The 21,757-nt window shown below is 50.7% G+C and overlaps 1 protein-coding gene across 24 annotated transcripts in view; it reads right to left on the bottom strand.

Annotated features, from left to right (window-relative positions):
• Positions 1-21,757, bottom strand: part of NRXN1 (neurexin 1) — a 637,736-nt gene that overhangs the window by 547,313 nt on the left and 68,666 nt on the right. For 19 of the 24 annotated variants that reach the window (XM_039913074.1, XM_039913064.1, XM_039913065.1 and 16 more), the window contains exon 2: positions 1,641-1,658. The exons of the other annotated variants lie outside the window; for them this stretch is intronic. In XM_039913074.1, coding sequence (XP_039769008.1) covers positions 1,641-1,658 — 18 coding nt within the window. The remainder of the gene's footprint in view (positions 1-1,640; positions 1,659-21,757) is intronic. 24 annotated transcript variants of the gene reach the window in all.

The following is a 21,757-nucleotide window of genomic DNA, read 5'->3' as shown; positions in this document are numbered from 1 at the left end:
CACATCAGACCGGGAGGAAATCATCGATGGTATTTACTGAGCGCTTACTATGTGCAGAGCACTGTAGGGTATACTGAAGAGATAAGGTAGATGAAAGGGCAATTTTGGGAATTGACGTGGCTAAAGGAGGGGATCATGAGGGCCCTGCGAACATTAACTCGTGGGGCTCAGAGAAGGCGGTGGATAATTGGAGCAATTCTAATAGCATCTGCAGGAGAGGGGAGATTTTACATTCTTGCTTGCGTCCATCTTAGTGTCATTCCAGCTGGAATGTTAAATGAAATGCTGGCTCTCCTTTTTGAATGAAACGCTGACAATAAATGGAGGCTCCTCTTACGGGTGGCCTTGGTCATTTCAGTGACCGCCCATCGGGAAGCGTTAAAGGTTTTTGGTAACTGGGTGGTGACGTGTTGCGACTGGAAGAAAATGTCTGGAGTTTTCTCGACTGAGCAGCTCTGCCCACTTCTGAATCGCGATGGCAGGTAGACCGTGGACCATAAACATTGGGAAATTGGAAGGTGGACACCTCAATTTGCATCTCTAAGGAAAAGTCAAACTCAAATCCAGTTGTCCCGCTCCCTTCTGCGTTACGCTTGCACCTGCTCCCCGTATTTCACCCCTCCCTCAGCCCCACCGCACCTCTGTCCATATCCACCATTTATTTATTCCTATGAACATCTGTCTCTCCCTCTAGACGGTAAGTCCTTGTGGGCTGGGAACATATCTACCAACTCTGTTCTTGTACTCTCCCAAGCAGTCACTACAGTGCTCTGCCCACAAGAAGTGCTCAATAAATAGGATCGACCGACTGAGGCCTTTTGACTTTTGCACCTCTATGCTCAGATCCACGGTCGGTAGAGCGATGGGTTTGAATCCGAAGGCTCTTTGTTCAGGTTGCTCTATTTTCCAGCACGGTGGGGTTTAAATCGGCTCTGGGACAAGAACTTCGCATGCAAAGCTGCAACGCAGGCAGTAATTTGCCACTGTGTCAAAATGCTCTGGAAAAACAGATTTTCAGTGGCGAAACAGGGGACGCTCAGAGCAGCAGAGCTGCACTAAACACCACTTTAATAACTCAGGGAAGCTTTAGGTGAGTTGACACCCAATCTTCCACATACACACACCAGTTTCAGGCCAGGGCTTTAGTATCCCCTGCTCAATCTTCTGTTTTCAGGGGCATTTTCTTGCACACCAAGGCCTTAAGGCTCTTAGTCATCGGACTAGATTATCCGCTGCTGAGTTTCCCAGGGAGAAGCACCTACACCTAAACCTCAGGGCTCCAAAGAAAGTGACACCTGCTGCTTCTAGCCGAAAAGGGAGAATGGGCTATATAAAAGGATCAATTAAGCCCAGAGAATGCATCTGGCATGGCAAGTTCTCTGAGCCGGGGACGGAAGGGGTTTCTCATAGAGATGCATCTTGGGACCCGCTTTTTCACTCCGAACACCAGGGCAGAAGAGCTCCGTGTGGGAGAGTTGTGCCCACGGGTGAAGGAGCCAGGGTGGGATTGGGCATTCCTACCAATCTTCTGAAAGGAACGAGACTTACCGCCACCAGCACCCGGGGGACCATTCAAATACTAAGACATGAAAGTTTGAAAAATCAAGCAAGTCAAAGAAAATAAGGTAGAGAGCACCCACCTTCCGCATAGTTGTCTTCTGAAAGCACGGGACAGGGAGGGAGAGAAAAGGAAAAACATTCATTAAGCGGCATGCAAAGGGAACCTGGCCTTGCATGACTCCTCCTTCATGCAAGGCATCAAACACACCATGCAAGTGCTTCGTTCACCACCGTCCGAAAGGAGAAACCGAGGCACCGGGGGTACCCGGGTGTCTCTTGGGAAGGTCTTTTTGGTGACGGGACACAGAATCGGGGCCGGAGGGTGCGGTCGAGGGGGAGGGTCTGTGGCCAGTGCTCGCGTGCAGCTCGGTGTGAAGCGCGTTTCCCTGGAGAATCGATCGGTGGGATAGCTTTCTCTGTGGGAATGGCTCCATGGGCTGACATGCTTTCTTTGGATGGGGATTTTCCCACCCTGGGGGCTTTCCCTTCAGAATGAACTCACTCCACCTATGAGGGAGGGTGGTCGCTAACCCAGAGGGGCTTCGGTGGTGGCTAAAGGACCGGTAGTCGTCTCCTGAGCCCAAGTCCACCCACCGGAAATTCTCAAAATGAGGAGTCGGAACCGGCAAAGACGCAGGGGGCCACGACTCCCAGTTGAGCTCTTGGAACCCGGATTTTACCCATATTAGCGATTATTTGGAAATTGAGGCAAACCATCATTTGGTGACACTCCATCCGGATGCCCACTTCTACTCTTCTGTGGATTGGCTTTTCCCACACCATTAAACTGCTTCCCCTTTAGACGGTAAGATCACTGTGGGCAGGGAATGTGCCTGTTGTTTTATTGTACTCTCTCAATCGCTTAGTACAGTGCTCTGCACAAATTGGGAGCTCAATAAATATGACTGACTGACTGTTTCCAGGTGGCTGACCCAGAAGGGACCCTGAGGAGCTAACTCAAAACTTTTCAGGCCACCAGAGAGTTGATAGAACATTTCTAAAGGGAATCAGGGCCTAAGCTCGTTGTGGGCAGAAAATGCGTGTTATAACGTTAAAGTGCAAGACTTAGTTCAGTGCTTTGCACACAGTAAGCGCTCTTTAAATACAAGGATTAATTGACTGACCAACAGGATGAGAAGCAGTGTGGCCTGATGGATAGAGCCCGGGCCTGGGATTTGGAAGGGCCTGGGTTTTAATCCCGGCTCCGCCCCTTGTCTGCCGTGTGACCTCTGGCAAGTCACTTCACTTCTCTGGGCCTCAGTTCCCTCATCCGTAAAATTGGAATTAAGACCATGAACCCCAAGTGGGACAAGGAATGTGTGCAACCCGACTGCTGAATACAGGACCTGGCACATAGTAATTCCTTAGCCAATACCATATAGAACCATCATTCACGTATTTTTATTAATGTCTGTCTCCCCTTCTAGGCTGTAAGCTCATTGTGGGCAGAAAACATGTCTACCAACTCTATTATACTGTATTCTCCCAAGTGCTCAGTACAGTGGTCTGCACACAGTAAGTGCTCAATAAATATGATTAACCGATTAAAAAAAAAAAGACCAAAAAAAAAAGGGATTTGTGTTGCCCGGAGGCCTAGTCCCAGAGAGGCAGACTGACTCCGCTTCACCTGGCCGGTGGTGCAGAGTCAGGACGGTACTTTTGGATCTGTCTCCCGAGCGCTTAGTACAGTGCTCTGGCCATAGTAAGTGCTCAATAAATATGACTGAATGAACGTTTGATGAAAGTAAAGATTTCTTGAGCTTTGAAGTGCTCCTACCCAAAGGGGTGCCTCAGAGCAACACCCTACCGGGTCTGGGTCTGGGTCCTGGATGCAAATCGGGTGACTCAGGCCTCACTTGCCCTTTTTTCCCTTCCTTCCGCGTCGCCTCTGCACTCGGGCCTGTAACCTTTAAGCGCTTTGATTTTCACTGCACTTATGTCCGAATCCATCTGTAATTTCTTCTCCCGTCTGCATCCCGTTCTGATCCGGAAACTCCTTGAAGGCGGGGATCACGTCTACCAACTCTCTGGCACTGCTCTCTCCCGTTTAATTTGGTTCTCTACGCACACTCAGCGCTCAATAAATAGAACAGATCGATTGATTGGGGGTGTCTCCCAAGTGCCTAATCATCTCTGCTTTGCTTTTCCTGTGGAGTAGAGCCAAGGAGGTACTCCCGGATCAGTTTATGGGGAACCCGGTGATGCTCAGGCACCTAGGATCCAGTTCCATAGGTCACCCCGAAAAGACCGTGCTCCCCGCCTCGGACAGAGGAGCGAGCTGTACCCGGCGACCTCCTGGCATGAATCCACCCCCTGCCAGACCACCCCGTGGGCCGAGAAACTGATTCTCATGCCCCTGGGTGGCTGGTCTGAATGACCACATGTCTCCGCTGGAATTCTTGGGTATTTCCCGACAAGGGTCTCTGCTATACTGGGGGGATCATCCTAGGCAACGGCCTTCTGATTTGCCACAAGTTACCATGACGACACCAGGTGAGCGTATCTTCCCTGAAATGGCGGAAGGTGAGGGGAGAAGGGAAAGAGGGATCGGGGAGGAGAAGAAGGGGAAGGAGGGAGAAGAGAGTACATGGGCGGTGGCGGGGAAGAGAAGGAGGGAGGGATCCATCCCCGACACCCCTGGCCAGATGGAGGTTTTTCCCACCCGTCTCTGGGCCCACATGCCCGTGGCTGCCTTGGGGGCCGACTCTGGAACCCAAGGCCAGGGGAAGGCAGGATGGTGCTGGCAACGACAGATGACAATCAAACTCTAGTCAGTCGGGAAGCTCAAGAGGCCTCTTCTGCCACACGTACTCACGAGAACAAATCAGTGGCCTTGAAGGGAAACAGATTCGACCGCCACGAGAATAGAGTATTGGCGGATAGCCGCTTGGGGAGATTGAGGGCGCGGCTGGGAGTTCCGCCCCCACCCATATTCCAGGCACATTCCAGTATCTCTCCAGGTGTCTCCGGGGGAAGCAGCGTGGCTCAGTGGAAAGAGCCTGGGCTTCGGAGTCAGAGGTCATGGGTTCGACTCCCGGCTCCGCCACTTGGCAGCTGTGCGACTGTGGGCGAGTCACTTGGCTTCTCTGGGCCTCAGTTACCTCATCTGGAAAATGGGGATTAACTGTGAGCCTCACGTGGGACGACCCGATGACCCTATATCTCCCCCAGCGCTTAGAACAGTGCTCTGCACCTAGTAAGCGCTTAACAAATACCAACATTATTATTATTATTCCGTGCCTTTAACGGGCTCTCCTGCCATCCCCTGCCCTCCTGCTCTACCTGCACACGGGCCGGTGCCTCAAACAGACCAAGTGAGTGGACAACGGAGACCACCGGGGATTCTGGTTCTCTGTGCCCGGGGCTGCGCTTGGGATCCACCCGTGCCTGAGGCCTCAACTGCAAAACTGCCAGGAGCTAATCAATGGTATTTGCTGAGCGCTGACTCTGTGAAGAGCTCTGTAGTGAACACTTGGGCGAGGTCAATCCAGCAGAATTAGCACACACGTTCCCTAATCAGAGAGGTGTATGAGGCAAGGTGTTTTGGAAAGTGAGGGAGAATCTGCACTGGGGATGCAGCAGGAGTGGTGTGGTCTAACGGAGTGAGCCCGGGCCCGGGAGTCAGAAGGACCTGGGTTTGAATCCCGCCTTTACCATTTATCTGCTGTGTGACCGTGGGCAAATCACTTCATTTCTCAGTGCCTCGGTTCCCTCATCTGTAAAATGAGGATTGAGACCGTGAGCCCCACCTGGGACAGGAACTGTGTCCAACCTGATTATCTCGCACCGACCCCAGTGCTTAAAACAGTGCCGGGCACAAAGTAAGCGCTTAACAAAAATCATTATTGATTGATTGATTCATTCAATCGTACTTATTGAGCACGTACGGTGCGCAGAGCACTGTACTAAGCGCTTGGAATTATTAAGATTATTGGGGAAGTACCATTGCCAAACCCAGGTCCCCCTCAAAATCCAGACCTGTCTCGGCTACTTCCCTGAAGGAAGGAAAAGGAGTGGGGAAAAGGTGGCAATGGAGTCAGGAGAGGCCCGGAACAAAACGGAAGGGGTAAGTGTGAGGGAAGGGAACGTTGGGGAAAATATGGCCAAGACGGGTCCGCTGAGTCCAGGGTGTGAGTTCAGCTGTGATAGACTTGGCTGTGAGCCCTGCTGTGATGAAGCCGGGTGTGGTAATAACAATAATAATAATAATAATAACGTCATTTGTTAAGTGCATACAAATCAGTTTGGACTCAGTCTCTGTAATAATAATAATAATGTTGATATTTGTTAAGCGCTTACTATGTGCAGAGCACCGTTCTAAGCGCTGGGGGAGATACAGGGTAATCGGGTTGTCCCACGTGAGGCTCACAGTTAATCCCCATTTGACAGATGAGGGAACTGAGGCCCAGTGAAGTGACTCGCCCACAGTCCCACAGCTGACAAGTGGCAGAGCCGGGATTTGCACCCATGCCCTCTGACTCCCAAGCCCGGGCTCTTTCCACTGAGCCACGCCGCCTCTCTGCATCACACAACGCTCACAGTCTTAATCACAGTCTTAGAACTCATGACCTTCTGACCCCAGGGCTTGTGTTCTATCTACTCCATGCCGAGTGTGAGTCCAGCTGTGATGAACCCGGTTGCGTGCCCGGTTGCGAGGAACCTGGGTGGGTGACTGAGTTTGAGCCCGGAGGGTGTGAGCCCGGTGCCTTGCTTAACTCAGTCTCTCCTCCCTCCCCATTCTCTCCCCGACCACGGTCCAGAAAACGCCAATGAAGCGCACTCACTGAGAATTTTCATGCCACTGACCGGAGCGGGGTCTGCTGGGATACTCATGTCAGCAAGCTTCGCCAGCTAACCCGGCCCTAAAATAAAACTCACCCACCTTGCACCTCGAGCAGACACTGAGGGCCGAAATCGGTACAAAAGGCATTTCCCCCGCGGAGGCTCGCCCCAAGGATATCAAATGGACAGGATAATCACCCGGTTGCCCTTTCCGCGTATGTTCCCTTTCACTTCTGGACACATCTCCGGGACCAGACAAGCTAAAATCCACTGGGAACAACGCATACCCTATAACAATCCGAAAACGTGTGTGTCTGCATGGTATTTGGGGAATCCCTACCAGAGAGTCGACGGGACATCCAAGAGACCCACTGGCGGAATGGAAGAATGCCCGGTTGTGTCCCACCGGGTGTGGGCGGGAAAAACCGGCCTTTCCCAGCTCGACGTTCTGGTTCAAGCCGCCGGGGAAGCCGGTCCGCCTGGGCCCCGGCAGGGAGCATTTCCGGAGAAGGCAGCTGTTCCGTGCCTCTCGAACGAGATTCCTGGGGCATCTCGGATCCCGAGAGCGACGGAGGAGCGTCATCTCTCACAGGCGGCGGCAGGGCAGGCTTCTGCCAGGCAACTAGGCCGCAGCACAGGCAGAAGGCTGACAAGCACGACCGCCACCCTTGCCCGCGCCCTCCGCACGGGCCTGAGGTCTCGTGAGGGAAACACAGGCCCCTAGAGATGGGCACAGCCGGGACAGCGAAGGGAGAGAGTGAGGCAGAGGAGAGACAGAGGAGAGAGAGAAGAGAGAGGGACAGAGAGCCAGAGAAAAGAGAGAGGAAAGGCAGAGAAGAGACAGAGATAGAGAAAGAGAAGAGAAGGGGGGGCTGAGGCCTTCTCTCGGGGACACGGAAGAATGGCACCTCTTTGAGGGCAAGGAATGAGCTCTTTGTTTCTGTTGAACACTCTCAAACCTTTAGAGCAGTGTTTTGCATGGTGGAGTGGACAGAGCACAGGCCGGGGAGTCAGAAGGTCATGAGTTCATTCATTCATTCATTCCATAGTATTTATTGAGCGCTTACTAGGTGCAGAGCACTGGACTGGACTGCTTGGAATGGACAAATCGGTACCAGACAGAGACGGGGTCCCCGCCCTTTGACGGGCGCACGGTCTAATCGGGGGAGACGGACAAGAACAGTGGCAAGAAATAGAATCGAGGCGAAGAACATCGCATTAAAACAATAGCAAATAAATAGAATCAAGTTCTAAATAGAATGAGTTCTAATGCCGGCTCTGCCACTTGTCTGCCGTGTGACCTTGGACAAGTCCCTTCGCTTCTCTGTGCTTCGGTTAAAAATGGGGATTGCGAACGCGAGTCCCTCGTGGGACAGGGACCGTGTCCGACATGCTTTGCTCGCATCCACCCCGGCGCTTAGTACGGAGGTCGGCTCACAGTAGGAGCTTAACAAATAGCACATATGCTATTATTATTAGGAGCTCATTAAATAGTCTCTGGCTGATTTGTGTGGAATTGAGCGAGACTCTCTGCAACAGAATCACCTGTAGACTGTGAGCTCCCGGTTTGCAGGGAGCGTGGCTACCAAATCTGAGGAACGGTCTTCTTTCAAGTACTCAGTCAGTGCTCTGTACACAGTAAGTGCTCAATAAGTATCCCCGATGGATTGATGGCTGGAATAGAATCAGTCGTTCTCCTCATCCGCAGGTCTATTTCTCTCCTCGTCCTTGCACACCGCTAGACTCTTCGACGACAACTGACGAGGGCAGATATGAGGTGAACGGGGGAAACACGGAAGGTGGAAGCTGTCGGAATTCGCAGCCACAGGAGGTTGGGTGGGACAAAGTTATCAACGGTTCCAAGAAGGGTTTAGATAAATTCCACGGTGAGAGAGAGGTCATGGACATAAACTTAATGATGGTACTTGTTAAGCTCTTACTATGTGCCAAGCACTGTTCGGATCGATGGGGTAGAGACAAGGGAATCAGATTGTCCCCTGTAGGGCTCACAGTCTTAATCCCCATTTTACAGATGGGGTAACCGGGACACAGAGAAGTTAAGTGACTTGTCCGAAGTCACACAGCCGATAAGTGGCGGAGCCGGGATCAGAACCCCTAACCTTGATTCTTGATTCTATTTATTGCTATTGTTCTTAATAATAATAATAATAATAATGTTGGTATCTGTTAAGCGCTTACTATGTGCCGAGCACTGTTCTAAGCGCTGGGGTAGACACGGGGGAATCACGTTGTCCCACGTGGGGCTCACAGTCTTAATCCCCATTTTCCAGATGAGGTAACTGAGGCTCAGAGAAGTGAAGTGACTTGCCCCAAGTCACACAGCTGACAAGTGGCAGAGCCGGGGTTCGAACCCATGACCTCTGACTCCAAGGCCCGGGCTCTTTCCAGTGAGCCACGCTGTCTGTCCGTCTCCCCCGATTAGACCGTAAGCCCGTCAAAGGGCAGGGACCGTCTCTATCTGCTGCCGACTTGTACATTCCAAGCGCTTGGTACAGTGCTCTGCACATAGTAAGCGCTCAATAAATACTACTGAATAAATGAAATAACCTCCGACTCCGAAGCCCGCGTTCCTTCCACTGAGTCACGCCGCTTCTCTGGACGGGTTTACTAGAGGGAAGCTGTTAGGGATATCGCTCGTTGTGGTTAGGGAACTTGTCCTCCAACTCTGTTATACCGCACTCTCCCGAGGACTTAGTACAGTGTTCTGCACACAGTAAGCCTTCGAAATATACGACTGCTGCCTTGATCAGAAAGTACATCTATTACCTCTAGGATGGATGTCAAGGAGGCTCTCCCACTGATCCTCCAAATATCACTTATGGTTACCGTCAGAATCGATCAATGAATGATATTTAATGATAATAATAATAATAATGTTGGTATTTGGTAAGCGCTTACTATGTGCAGAGCACTGTTCTAAGCGCTGGGGTAGATACGGGGTCATCGGGTTGTCCCACGTGAGGCTCACAGTTAATCCCCATTTGACAGATGAGGGAACCGAGGCCCAGAGAAGTGAAGTGACGCGCCCACCGTCACGCAGCTGACGAGTGGCAGAGCCGGGAGTCGAACTCATGACCTCTGACTCCGAAGCCCGGGCTCTTTCCACTGAGCCACGTATTTATTGAGTGCTTACTCGGTGCAGAGCACTCTACTTACTAAGCACTTGGGAGAATCCAACAGAAACCTTGGAAACAAGTCCAGGCCAGGTGACACCTTGGGGCATTGAGCGTTCAATAATAATTATGATAATAATAACATAATAATAATGGTTTCTGTTAAACCCTTACTATGGGCCCGTCACTCTTCTAAGTGCCGGGGTAGATCCAGGTTAAGCAGGTTGGACACCGTCCCGGGCCCACAGGGTGCTCACACTTAATCCCCATTTTACAGATGAGGAAACTGAGGCTCAGGGAAGTGAAGTGACCGGCCCAAGGTCACACAGCAGACACATGGAGGAGCAGGGATTAGAACCCAGATCCTTCTGACCCCAAGGCCCATGCTCTACCAGTAAGCCACTCTGCTTCTCAGGTCAGCCAGCCAATCGTATTTATTGGGCGCTTACTGTGCGCAGAGCACTGTACTAAGCGCTCGGGAGAGTACGATATGACAATCCAACCGAAAAACTCCCTGCCCAGGAAGCTGGCTTTTCTTTCCGCGGTGTAAAGGACGAATACGGGGACACAATCAAAACGCTGCGCAACGGGAGCCCGGTGTCTTCCACGTCCCTTGGCATGATTCCTTCACGTAAATAAGGTCTCCGCTTCCAAATGTCATTTGTGCCATATATGGGAGTTTGGGGTTGGCAACCGATTAAACCGTGAGCTGTAATTGATTGCAAATTGTCATCTCTGTGCACACACGCTTTTGGCCTCGAGCTTGAAAGGATTCGATGGCGGCAACTTTAGTTGCTCATGACAGTGCACTTTATGCATAATCTCAATTCCACGCTTCGGGGAAAGCGAAAAGCGAAAGCGGCGGAAAGCACGGGGAAATGAATGTGCCCGTTGTAAGCAAAAATAGAGATATGCTCTATCGTAGCCGTTAAAAAATGAAAGCGGGGAATACGACCCTGTAAATATGTTCTGTTTTGTTTTCCTCTCCTAGCTACGTATCCATCTCCTTCAACACAGTCGCATTTCCCATTCACAGAGGTCCGTGGAAAATACTGGGGCTGGATTCAAAAATGGGGTAGGAAAAGAAAAAACACCACCACCTGTGCATTCCTGTTCAGGTCTGGATCCAATCGAAAGACCGAAAAGAACTCTGATTTCCCCAAAGACGATACTGGGCGTGTTTGGAAGCTGAATATTTTACCTTATTCATTTATTTTTTTTTTAGGGTACTGATTAAGCACTTACTATGTGACAGACACTGTTCAAAACGCTGGGGCGGATACGGGTAAATTGGGTTGGTCAAGCCACACGGGGCTCACGGTCTATCGACAGGCACTCACGGACACGTTATCAAGCCACCTATCTACCCACCAACACTGAGTTCTGTCACGGTGCTTGTCTTCACCAAGGATGGAGAAGCACCATGGCGGAGTGGATGGAGCAAGGCCCTGGGTGTCAGGAGGTCATGGGTTCTAATCCTGGCTCCGCCGCTCGTTTGCTGTGTGACCTTGGGCAAGTCACTTCACCTATCTGGGCCTCAGTTACCCCACCTAGAAAATGGCGACGGAGACTGGGAGCCCCGTATGAGACCGGGACCGTGTCCAACCCGATCTGCTAGTATCGTGCCTGGCACATAGTAAGTGCTAAAAAAATTACCATTATTGACTAGAACGTTAGGCAAGTGTTGCCTAATGGCTAGAGCAGGGGCCTGGGTGTCAAAAGGATAATCATGATAACACTGTCGGTATTTGTTAAGCGCTTACTATGTGCAGAGCACCGTTCTAAGCGCCGGGGGAGATACAGGGTCATCAGGTCGTCCCACGTGAGGCTCCCAGTCTTCATCCCCATTTTCCAGATGAGGTCACTGAGGCCCAGAGAAGTGAAGTGACTCGCCCACGGTCCCACAGCAGACAAGCGGCAGAGCCGGGAGTCGAACCCATGACCTCTGACTCCGAAGCCCGGGCTCTTTCCACTGAGCCGCGCTGCTCTGTGTTCCAATCCCAGGTTCTGCCACTTGTCTGCTGTGTGTCCTTGGGCAAGTCACTTCTTTGGGCCTCAGTTCTCTCATCTGTAAAGTGGGGATTAAGGCTGTGAGCCCCATGTGGGACATGGTCTGTGTTCAACCTGATTACTTTGCATCTATCCCAGAGCTGAGTACAGTGCCCGGCACAGAGGGGGCACCTAACAAACAGCATTAAAAGAATGTCAGAATTAGAACCCAGGTCCTCTGACGTCCCAGTCTTTGAGGTCGGCGCTCTTTCCCCCCCGGCCCCCCCCCCCCCGATTAGACCGTAAGCCCATCACAGGGCAGGGACCGTCTCTATCTGGTACCGATGTGTTCATTCCAAGCGCTTAGTACAGTGGTCCGCACATAGTAAGCGCTCAATAAATACTATCGAATGGAATTGAGAATTGAATTTCCTCGAGGCTGCGCTGCTTCTCAGCGTGAGCCTGTCTGGTCCTGGGCCACGCTCACCCACCCACTGTGAATCCGAGCATCTCGGCAGCCGGGGGGAATCGAGGCAGCCATCTGCGGATGCTCCCGGGATCCAGGGACCGGGCCCGAGACGTGTCCCGGGGCTCTCCCAGACTACACTGCTTTTCTTCTTGATGGGATTTGCTAAGCACTTACTATGCGCCAGACACTGTGCTAGGGACCGGGCTAGACGCAGGACAATCGGGTTGGACACAGTCCCTGCTCTACGGGGGGCTCACAGTCTCGATCCCCATTTTACCGACGAGGGAACCGAGGCACCCAAAACTGAAGGGACGTGACCGGGGTCAAACAAGGGGCAGAGCCGGGATTAGAACCCGGGTCCTTCTGACTCCCAGGCCCGGGCCCTACCCGCTAGGCCACGTTGCTTCCCATCCTGCTGCTGTAGAATTTCAACCATTTAGGGGAGAGGAGGGATGGGGTTTAGTCAGTCATTCGGGAAGTAACTGCAGCCATTCCTCTACACGTTACCGTTCTGCAGAAAAAGTCCGCGAGCCAAAGACTTGTCCCCGTTTTCCGAAGGGCAGGGAAGAACTAAATGAGAGAGCTCCCTGAAAAGTAAATCACTCGCATCATCAGTTCAGTCCCCTCTAGACCGTCAGCTCCTTGTGGGCAGGCAACGTGACTACCAACTCTGTTCTAACGTACTCTCCCAAGCGCTCGGTACGGTGCTCCGCACACGGTAAGCGCTTAAATTCCCCTGGTTGATTATTTTCACCCATTTCTTCTACTTCTTAGCAGTGAACCTCCCTGCCGTTATCCACCGGAAGCAGCGTGGCTCAGTGGAAAGAGCCCGGGCTCGGGAGTCGGAGGTCATGGGTTCGAATCCCGGCTCCGCCACCTGTCAGCTGTGTGACCGTGGGCGAGTCGCTTCACTTCTCTGGGCCTAAGTTCCCTCATCTGTAAAATGGGGGATTAACTGCGAGCCTCACGTGGGGCAACTTGATTACCCTGTATCTACCCCAGCGCTTAGAACGGTGCTCCGCACATAGTAAGCGCTTAACAGATACCAGCGTTATTATTAACTTAAACGGCACCCAACTCTGGGAAATCTCTCCAACTAAGAGTTGATGACGAAATGCCCTTTAGAAATGCTTTCTAAAACTGGCTATTAAAGTTTATGGGTTCTAAGCTTCAGTGGACGCTGCCTGACTCGACTCATTTCAGTCAGCCACGTCGTTTTATTAGAAAAAACTCCGGTCCAAAAACATTTTAGGATCTTAACGGCAGGAAGATTGCGCCAGCCACATTCATTCGGACTCTTGGAACTACAACCGTGAGAAGGAAAAGCAGGCTACATAAGGGTTACCGTTTTTGACTTTAAAACCGAGATCACGAGTTTCGGGTGTGAAAATACTCGACTTGCCGGTCAATGCATTCATTCAATCGTATTTACTGAGTGCGTACTGTGTGCAGAGCACTGTACTGAGCGTTTGGAAAGTACAATTCAGCAACAAACAGAGGCAGTGCCTACCCAACAACGGGCTCACAGTCTCCATCACTGTACCCATTCCAAAATGAGGTAATTCGTGTATATATTGGGATATTCTTACCTTGGATTCAAGAATGCGTCGGCGCAAGTCTAATATGAATCCACCAAGGTTATTCCATCACTAAGGGGCTCGTTTTCACAAGATCCTCGCCAGTTTTCAAAATCGCTTAGAAATCACTAGAGCGAACTTTGCAGAGAACTTGGAAAGGCGATCGAAAGTGAACTATGATTCTAACCTAAATATATTTGAAACTTTTCTGGAGTCATACAGGGTTGGTACCCAGGTGCCGGGAATTAATCCTATCTCCGGTGAGTTTTCCATTATGGCCTTTCCATAATAACGGGATCATCCATAGGCTTATGCAGCTAACTGGACTCCTCGTCCCCGTGGGTAAAAGGCACACTAACCCGCAAACTCTGCTTGCCCGCCTTCGCAGCCCACAAGATGTTGTTGGGCTGAAACCAAACCAAAGGGGACTGTTTTCTTTCCCTGCCGGTCTTCCAGATCTTCGTCGGTAATGTTACTTCTTCCACTGAAATCACCATGCTGCTTCTCCTTCCAGAGGATCCCCCCAAATTAATGAGGTAGGGGGCAAAAAGGACAGGAAGGGAAGACTCTCTGGGCTCCAGGTTCCTCATCAGAGAAGCAGCGTGGCTCAGTGGAAAGAGCCCGGGCTTGGAGTCGGAGGTCATGGGTTCGAATCCCGGCTCTGCCACTAGTCAGCTGTGTGACTGTGGGCAAGTCACTTCGCTTCTCTGGGCCTCAGTTACCCCATCGGTAAAATGGGGAGGAAGACTGTGAGCCTCACGTGGGACAACCTGATGACCCTGTACCTCCCCCGGCGCTTAGAACGGTGCTCTGCACATAGTAAGCGCTTAACAGATACCAACATCATTATTATTATCTGTACAATTTTATTCAGATTAATGTCGGTCTCCCCCATCCACAGCGTGAGCTCTTTATGGGCAGGGAACGTGTCGTCTGCTCGTTCTGCTACACTGTCCTCTCCCAAACACTGAGTACACCGCTCTGCAAGAGTAAGTGCTCAATAAATACTAGCGAGTGATTGATTTGGGATGAAATCAATTGTTCCCTGATTGTACATTCCAAGTACTTGGTACAGTGCTCTGCACACAGTAAGCGCTCAATAAATACGACGGAATGAATGAATGAGATACCTCTTTGACCGCTAGGGCCTTGAGGGAAAGGGACGGTGTCCCCTCTGATTATCTTGTTCTACTCCAAAGCTTAGCGCACAGCTCGCTACACAGAAAACACTTAACAAATGCCATCATAATTAATAATAATAATTACGGTACTTGTTAAGCGCTTACTACGTGCCAACCACTGTTCTAAGCGCTGGGGTAAATACGAGGTAATCAGGTCGTCCCACGTGGGGCTCCCCGTCTCAGTGCCCATTTTACAGATGAGGTAATTGAGGCACAGAGAGGTTAAGTGACTTGCCCGAAGTCACACAGCGGACAAGAGGTGAAACCGGGATTAGAACACACGACCTCTGACTCCCAAGCCCGTGCTCTTGCCACTAGGCCATGCAACTCCATGATTAAGGGAGGTTGAGGAGATCGCTCAAGACACCCAGGGACTTCTTGGGAGGATGGAATCAATTAACAGTAGTTACTGAGTGCTTCCTATGCGCAGAGCACTGTACTAAGCACTCGGGGGAGTATGATGGAGTTGGTACAGTAGTTATTGAGTGCTTACTATGTACAGAGCACTGTACTAAGCACCTGGGCGAGTACATACAATGGAGTTGGTAGACGCGTTTCCCGCCCACAACGGGCTTACGGTCTAAAGGATAATAATGATGATAGTGATGATGGTATCTGTTAAGTGTTTCTATGTGCCAAGCACTGTTCTAAGCACTGGGTTAAATATGTTTATATGTGCCAAGCACCGTTCTAAGCAATGGGATAAATACAAGGTAATCAGGTTGTCCCATGCGGGGCTCACGGTCTTAACCTCCATTTTACAGATGAGGGAACTGAGGCAGGCAGAAGTTACGTGACTTGCCCAGGGTCACACAGCAAGCGACAGAGACAAGTCTAAAGGGGAAGACGAGAAGGCAACAGAAGACAAGAAGATCATCAAACTGCTCGGATAATCCATTCTCTCCTTCGAATCTCCAATCTTAACGGTGGGGTTTTGAGGAGGGTTTTTGGCCTGAGCATTCTAGACCCTCGCACCTTTCCCCTCCTCTTCTTCGAGTCACCTCAACCACACTAGACGTAGGCAAAGGTAGTTTGAGAACATCTTTTCTCTTGCCGACTGGGTCTGTGCAAAGATAGAGCCTGGGCCTGGGTTCTAATCTTGGCTCCGCCACTCGACCTCGGCAAGTTGCTTCACTTCTCTGGACCTCAGTTCCCTCATCTGTAAAGTGGGGATTACGACTGGGAGCCCCAAGTGGATCTTGCCTTGTTTCCAACCGAGTTAGCGTAGATTTACCCCGGCAATTTGTATAGTGCCTCGCACGTAGTAAGCGCTTAACAGATACCATAAAAAATAATGTCTCCGCCCGGGGAACGGTCCCTCCCGGGTAACCGGAAACAGTGTGAGAACCCTGAGCTGATCTCGAGGGTCGCCGGTTTCAGACGTGGCAATGGCGGAGATGTTTTCTTCCTCTGGAAGACCTTTGATGCTGAAAGTCATCTGTTTAAAACGCTGTGATAAATGGTGGCCTAGTGGCCCTGAAACCTTTGTTCGCCACAAGCCACCATCACTATTTTCCTAGTTACTTGCCGGGGCCTTTGGAGCCAAAGTACGTTGCCTATTTCTAGTTGAAAATACCTGTGCAACACAAGCCCACACAGAACCGGTGTGACCGAGTGGATAGAGCATGGGCCTGGGAGTTAGAAGGACCTGGGTTCTAATCCTGGCTCCGCCACGTGTCTTATTGGGCAAGTAACTTCACTTCTCTGGGCCTCAGTTCCCTCATCTGTAAAATGGTTATTAGGACTGTGAGCCTCATGTGGGACAGGGAATGTGTCCGACATGATTAATTTGTATCTACCCCAGAGCTTCGCCTCTCATTCTCACACCTGGAGAGTTGCCAGTACTCTACCAGTCTCGACTGCGGGAGGGAGAGTCAGGCGGAAGCATATCCATTCCATTCCTGGCTTGGGCAGTGGCTAGTGGCTAGCGACTAAGCAGCGTGGCTCCGCGGAAAGAGCCTGGGCTTCGGAGTCAGAGGTCACGGGTTCGACTCCCGGCTCTGCCCCTTGTCAGCTGTGTGACTGTGGGCAAGTCACTTAACTTCTCTGTGCCTCAGTGACCTCATCTGTAAAATGGGGATTAACTGTGAGCCTCACGTGGGACAACCTGATGACCCTGTCTCTCCCCCAGCGCTTAGAACGGTGCTCTGCACATAGTAAGCGCTTAACAAATACCAACATTATTATTACTAGTGAGTGGAAAGCAATCTGCTACAAGTTCAAACTCCCCCGTGCTGGGCAGCAGCGGCACGGGAGAGAGTCGAGGGAGGAAACTCGGATTTAATGTGTGGAAGGAGGCAATGGTAAACCACTTCCAGATTTTTACCAAGAAAACTCTATGGATCCGCTACCGGAACGACTGCAGACGGAGGTGGGGCATTCGGGGAGAGACGTATCCACGGGCGTTGCTGTGGGTCAGAGACAACTTGACAATAACCTCAGAATTTAGAATAGTGCTTGGCACATAGTAAGCGCTTAAAAAGTGCCTTTCAACCCCGGGGATGGGTGATCCCTTACACTTACACTCCGCGCAGAGTCACAGCCGTTAGCAGCCAGACCGATGAGTCCAATTCCCCCTCTTTTTCAGATCACTTCTTGTGAAACGTGCAGAGAGGAATCAAATCGAGGGAGCGCCGTCGTTATCCATAGGTCGCAGAATAGGCTGCTGTGTTCATTATGAAGTGACACAACAAGAGGCAGTCGAAGTGTGCAGTGGAGACAACTATCCAGAAAACTCGGGGCCAAAATAATAACAATAATAATTACAGTACTTGTTACGCGCTTACTGTGTGCCAAGCACCGTTCTAAACACTGGGGTAGACACAAGTTAATCGGGTTGGACACAGTCCCTGCCCCTCATGGGGCTCACACTCTTAAATCTTGGGGCTCTTGTAAGCTCCTCGTGGGACAACTTGATTACCTTGTATCTACCCCAGTGCTTAGAACAGTGCTTGGCACGTAGGAAGCATTTAACAAATACCATAATTATTATTATTATTATTATTAATCCCCATTTTTTCAGACGTAGTAACCGAGGCCCAGAAAAGTGAAGTGACTTGCCAAGGTCACATAGCAGACATGCGGTGGAGCCGGGATTAGAACCCAGGACCTTCTGACTCCCAGGCCCGGGTTCTAGCCACTGGGTCACGCTGATTCTCTGGGATTAGCCCGGAATTGGGTTTCGGGGGTGAGGGGACACGGGTCCCGCCTGTCCCCACCCAGTTCTGTCCCCGCAAGCTGTTAAGGGGAGTCTGATATCCCTCACTTCCCAGGACAGAGAGGCCAGGTCGGCTAGCAGCCCGGGCTTCTTGAAGTCGTTTCTCTCTTCTCTTCCAACCTTCCCCTAGTACTGGGCAGTTGTTCTGGAGGTCAGGGAAGAAGGAGAAGAATGAGGCTTTTGGGAAAAGGGGAATGGAAGCAGATGGGAGGAGTGTCGGTATATGGAATTCTTGAAGTCTTTCCCCTCTTCCCTTCCAGCTCTCCCATGGCGCTGGGCAGCTTCCTGGTATTCCGGAGGTCAGAGGAGCAAAAGGAGGATGAGACATGTGGGAAAAGGGGAGCAGGAAACTGATGGGGGAGGGTGGGGGAGTATGGAATGTCCTCTCTGCCTGGAGGGATATAGTAAAAAGAAGCACAGCCTTTCTCCGGCCCCGCCAGAGATCTGCAAATTCTTCCCAACACTCAGCAGACCAAATCAAATAAGGCCAGGTAAGAGCCAGCTGCTGGGGCAGGAGCCGTCAGAGCCGGGGAGAATACAAATATTCCGTCTGACCTGCCTCACGCAAAACCTTCTGTTGGGTCCATATGAATTATCCCTAGAGAGAACTCCTGAGGCTTCAGATCATCCTCCGGCTTCATGGAAATGGAGACTCCGATGGTTCATCCTCTTTGGAGAGGCAGATTTTCGTCCGCAAACACGTAACAGTTTCGCTCTGGGCCTATGCTACCGATGACGGGTGCCTTCAATTTGGTTAATGTTTTGGCCCCGGTTTAAACAAACCCTTCCATTGCTACAAACACAGAATCTCCCAAACCTGCCTGGGTATGTCCCTAGCCGTAATTCTTCCATTTCTATTTCTGTCCGCTTCCCCTTCGAGACCGTAAGCTCGCTGTGGGCAGGGAACGGGTCTACCAAGGCTGTGCTACTGTACAGGTACTTAGTACAGTGTACACTGTAAGCACTCAATAAGTACCACGGATTGACTGACAGATTTCCTGATAAGGTATTCCATCAGTGTTGTACTGCTTTGCATGGTAACGATGTATGATGTCGCTTCTGATGCCACGGGTGAACTCAGAAGATTGCTTAACCAAATATTAGTACAGTCTCCGATGAGAATGTTAAACCTCAAATCCTTGTCACTGGCAGTTGCCTCAGCTGTTAGCTTTTCCCATTCTTTTCACAGTTGTCTGCACAAAAGACAAGCGGAATCAAACATTGTGAAATGAGCTTAACGTTTCTTCCCCGCTATTTTTTTTTATACTGAGCTGTTTATGGGTCACATATGTCCTATATTATTTTAGCTATTAAAACATAACTGTGTTCAAATAGAAAAATTCTCCTTTTTTGTAGTCGAGGTATTGCTTCGTTTGGAATTGGCAAAGGAGGATGTGGTCGTGTAATTAAAACGCTTTGGCTAGCGTATCGTATTTCCGTGATGAATTCTTCGATAATAAACACTATCTCAGCAATCAAGCTGAGGAGAATTTCACCCTGAGGATCTTTGTTAAAATTAATATTCCTGAAAAATGCAATCTCTAACTCCAAACACCTGTTCATTTATTCCTTCCAAGTACCCTGCCTCCACCATCAGAGATTAGGATGCAAGGCCAGAAATGCACTGGCTTTTAATTAAATTAAAGCAAAAATCTCATGCCATCTTTCTCTGTTTATTTCCCGCTCCTTTCCCCTCATTGCAGTTTCCTATTTCGAAATTCCCTTGGGGTTTCTTAAACTATTCTGTCTCTAAAGTATTTTTTTCTGCCATTTTATTTTCGTCCTTGAAAGTCTGCCCCTCTAGGCCGTGACTCATTACGGGAGGGGAATGTGTCTGTTATACTGCTGCTGAGTGCTCTCCCAATTCTTAGTACAATGTTCTGCACACAGTAAGGGCTCAATAAATATGACTGATGGATAGATGACCAGTGAGATGGCCGAGAAGGGAGCGCCTCAGCTGAGCTCAGTCCCCGACCGGCCTTCTTAAAGCATCGGCGAGGAATCGACTGTGCTTTTTGAGTTCACAACCAGTACAAACCCAAGTGGCGAGGCCTAGCGGAAAGAGCTCGGGCCCGGGCGTCGAAAGGACCCGGGTTCTAAGCCATGAGCTTCATCTGGCCAACGATACCTCTTGGCCGAGATCCCGCCATACCCGCTGAGATCCGCTGCATATACAGACCGTAGGTGTTGGAAAATGCACATCTCCTGGAGATTTTCTCAGGGAGAATTTACCAGGAGCCTGGATCTGGGCAGAGAACGTGTCCCCAACACCGCGCCACTGGAGTCCCCGTAGTAATAATAACATTACAGTATTTGTTAAATGCTTACTATATGCCAGGCACTGAAGTAAGCGCTAGGGCGGATACGAGCATATCGGGTTGGACGCAGTCCCTATATCGCATGGGGCTCCCAGTTTTAAATCCCATTTTACAAATGAGGTAACAGAGGCACAGAGAAGTGAGGTGACATGCTCAAGGTCACAGGGCTTATTACAGCGCCCAATAAATATCTCTGAATTCGTTCACTCATTCATTCAGTCGTATTTATTGAGCACCTCCTGTGTGCAGAGCACTGTACTAAGCGCTTGGAAAGTACAATTTGACAAAAGATAGAGACAATCCCCATCCAACAGAGGGCTCACGGTCTAGCAGGGACTGACTGATTGACTGACGGACTGACTGGAACAAAACCTGAGAATTTACGGAGTGCCTACTGGTTCAGTGTACTGCCCGGGGCAAAGACTGCCCAGAGGACAAGACACCAGACTCCACGATAATAATAACAATAATGATGGTATTTGCTAAGCGCTTACAATGTGCTGAGCACTGTTCTAAGCGCTGGGGTAGATACAGGGTAATCAGGTTATCCCACGGGGGCCCATGTTTTTAATCACCATTTTACAGGCGAGGTAACCGAGGCCCGGAGAAGTGAAGTGACTTGCCCAAGGCCACACGGCAGACAAGTGGTGGAGGCCGGATTAGAACCCACGTCCTCTGACTCTCAAGCCCGTGCTCTTTCCAGTAAGCCACGCTTAAAGTTATGGTACTTTTTAAAAATAGTACTTATTAAGTGCTTAATAGGTGTCAGGCCCTGTACTGAGCGTTGGGGCTCATCAGGTCGAACGGAGTTCCGTGTCCCATATGGGGCTCACACTCTTAACCTCTTATTTTACAGAGGAGGTAACCGAGGCACAGAGAAGTGAAGTGACTTGCCCCAGGTCGCACAGCAGACGTGGCAGAGCCTCTATTAAAACCCAGGTCCCTCTGTCTCCAGGCCCGGGCCTTTTCCACCAGACCACGCTCCTCGCACTTGGCAATCTGCAAACCCTCAATGTTCCCCTTTCCCTCTTGGGGATTTTGCTTGGGTCCAGCAATCTGCCACCTTTCTGAAGGGAGAGAACGGAGGGATCTGCCACCATGCCAGGCGGCACCTGACGGACCCACCGTCGGCTAAGCCAAAAGTCACTCCGGGGCAAAGTCCCGCAGCGCATCGAGTGCTTGCCCGCTACCCAGCCGACTTGAAACGGAAACCTCTCGATATTGCCGCCGGCCACAAGCGTCGGCCGAGGGCACTGCCACGCTTCTGTCGGGTGGAGTGGAGCTACAGGATGGTAATAATAGTGTTGGTATTTGTTAAGCGCTTACTATGTGCAGAGCACTGTTCTAAGCGCTGGGGTGGACACAGGGAAATCAGGTTGTCCCACGTGGGGCTCACAGTCTTCATCCCCATTTTACAGATGAGGTCAGTGGGGCACAGAGAAGTTAAGTGACTCGCCCACAGTCACACAGCTGACAAGTGGCAGAGCCGGGATTTGAACTCATGACCTCTGACTCCAAAGCCCGTGCTCT

The sequence above is a fragment of the Ornithorhynchus anatinus genome, chromosome 9, assembly GCF_004115215.2.
Source record: "Ornithorhynchus anatinus isolate Pmale09 chromosome 9, mOrnAna1.pri.v4, whole genome shotgun sequence".
NCBI lineage: Eukaryota > Metazoa > Chordata > Mammalia > Monotremata > Ornithorhynchidae > Ornithorhynchus > Ornithorhynchus anatinus.
The sequence above is the reverse complement of the archived record's forward strand: the minus strand, read 5'-3'. Positions and strand labels throughout refer to the sequence as shown.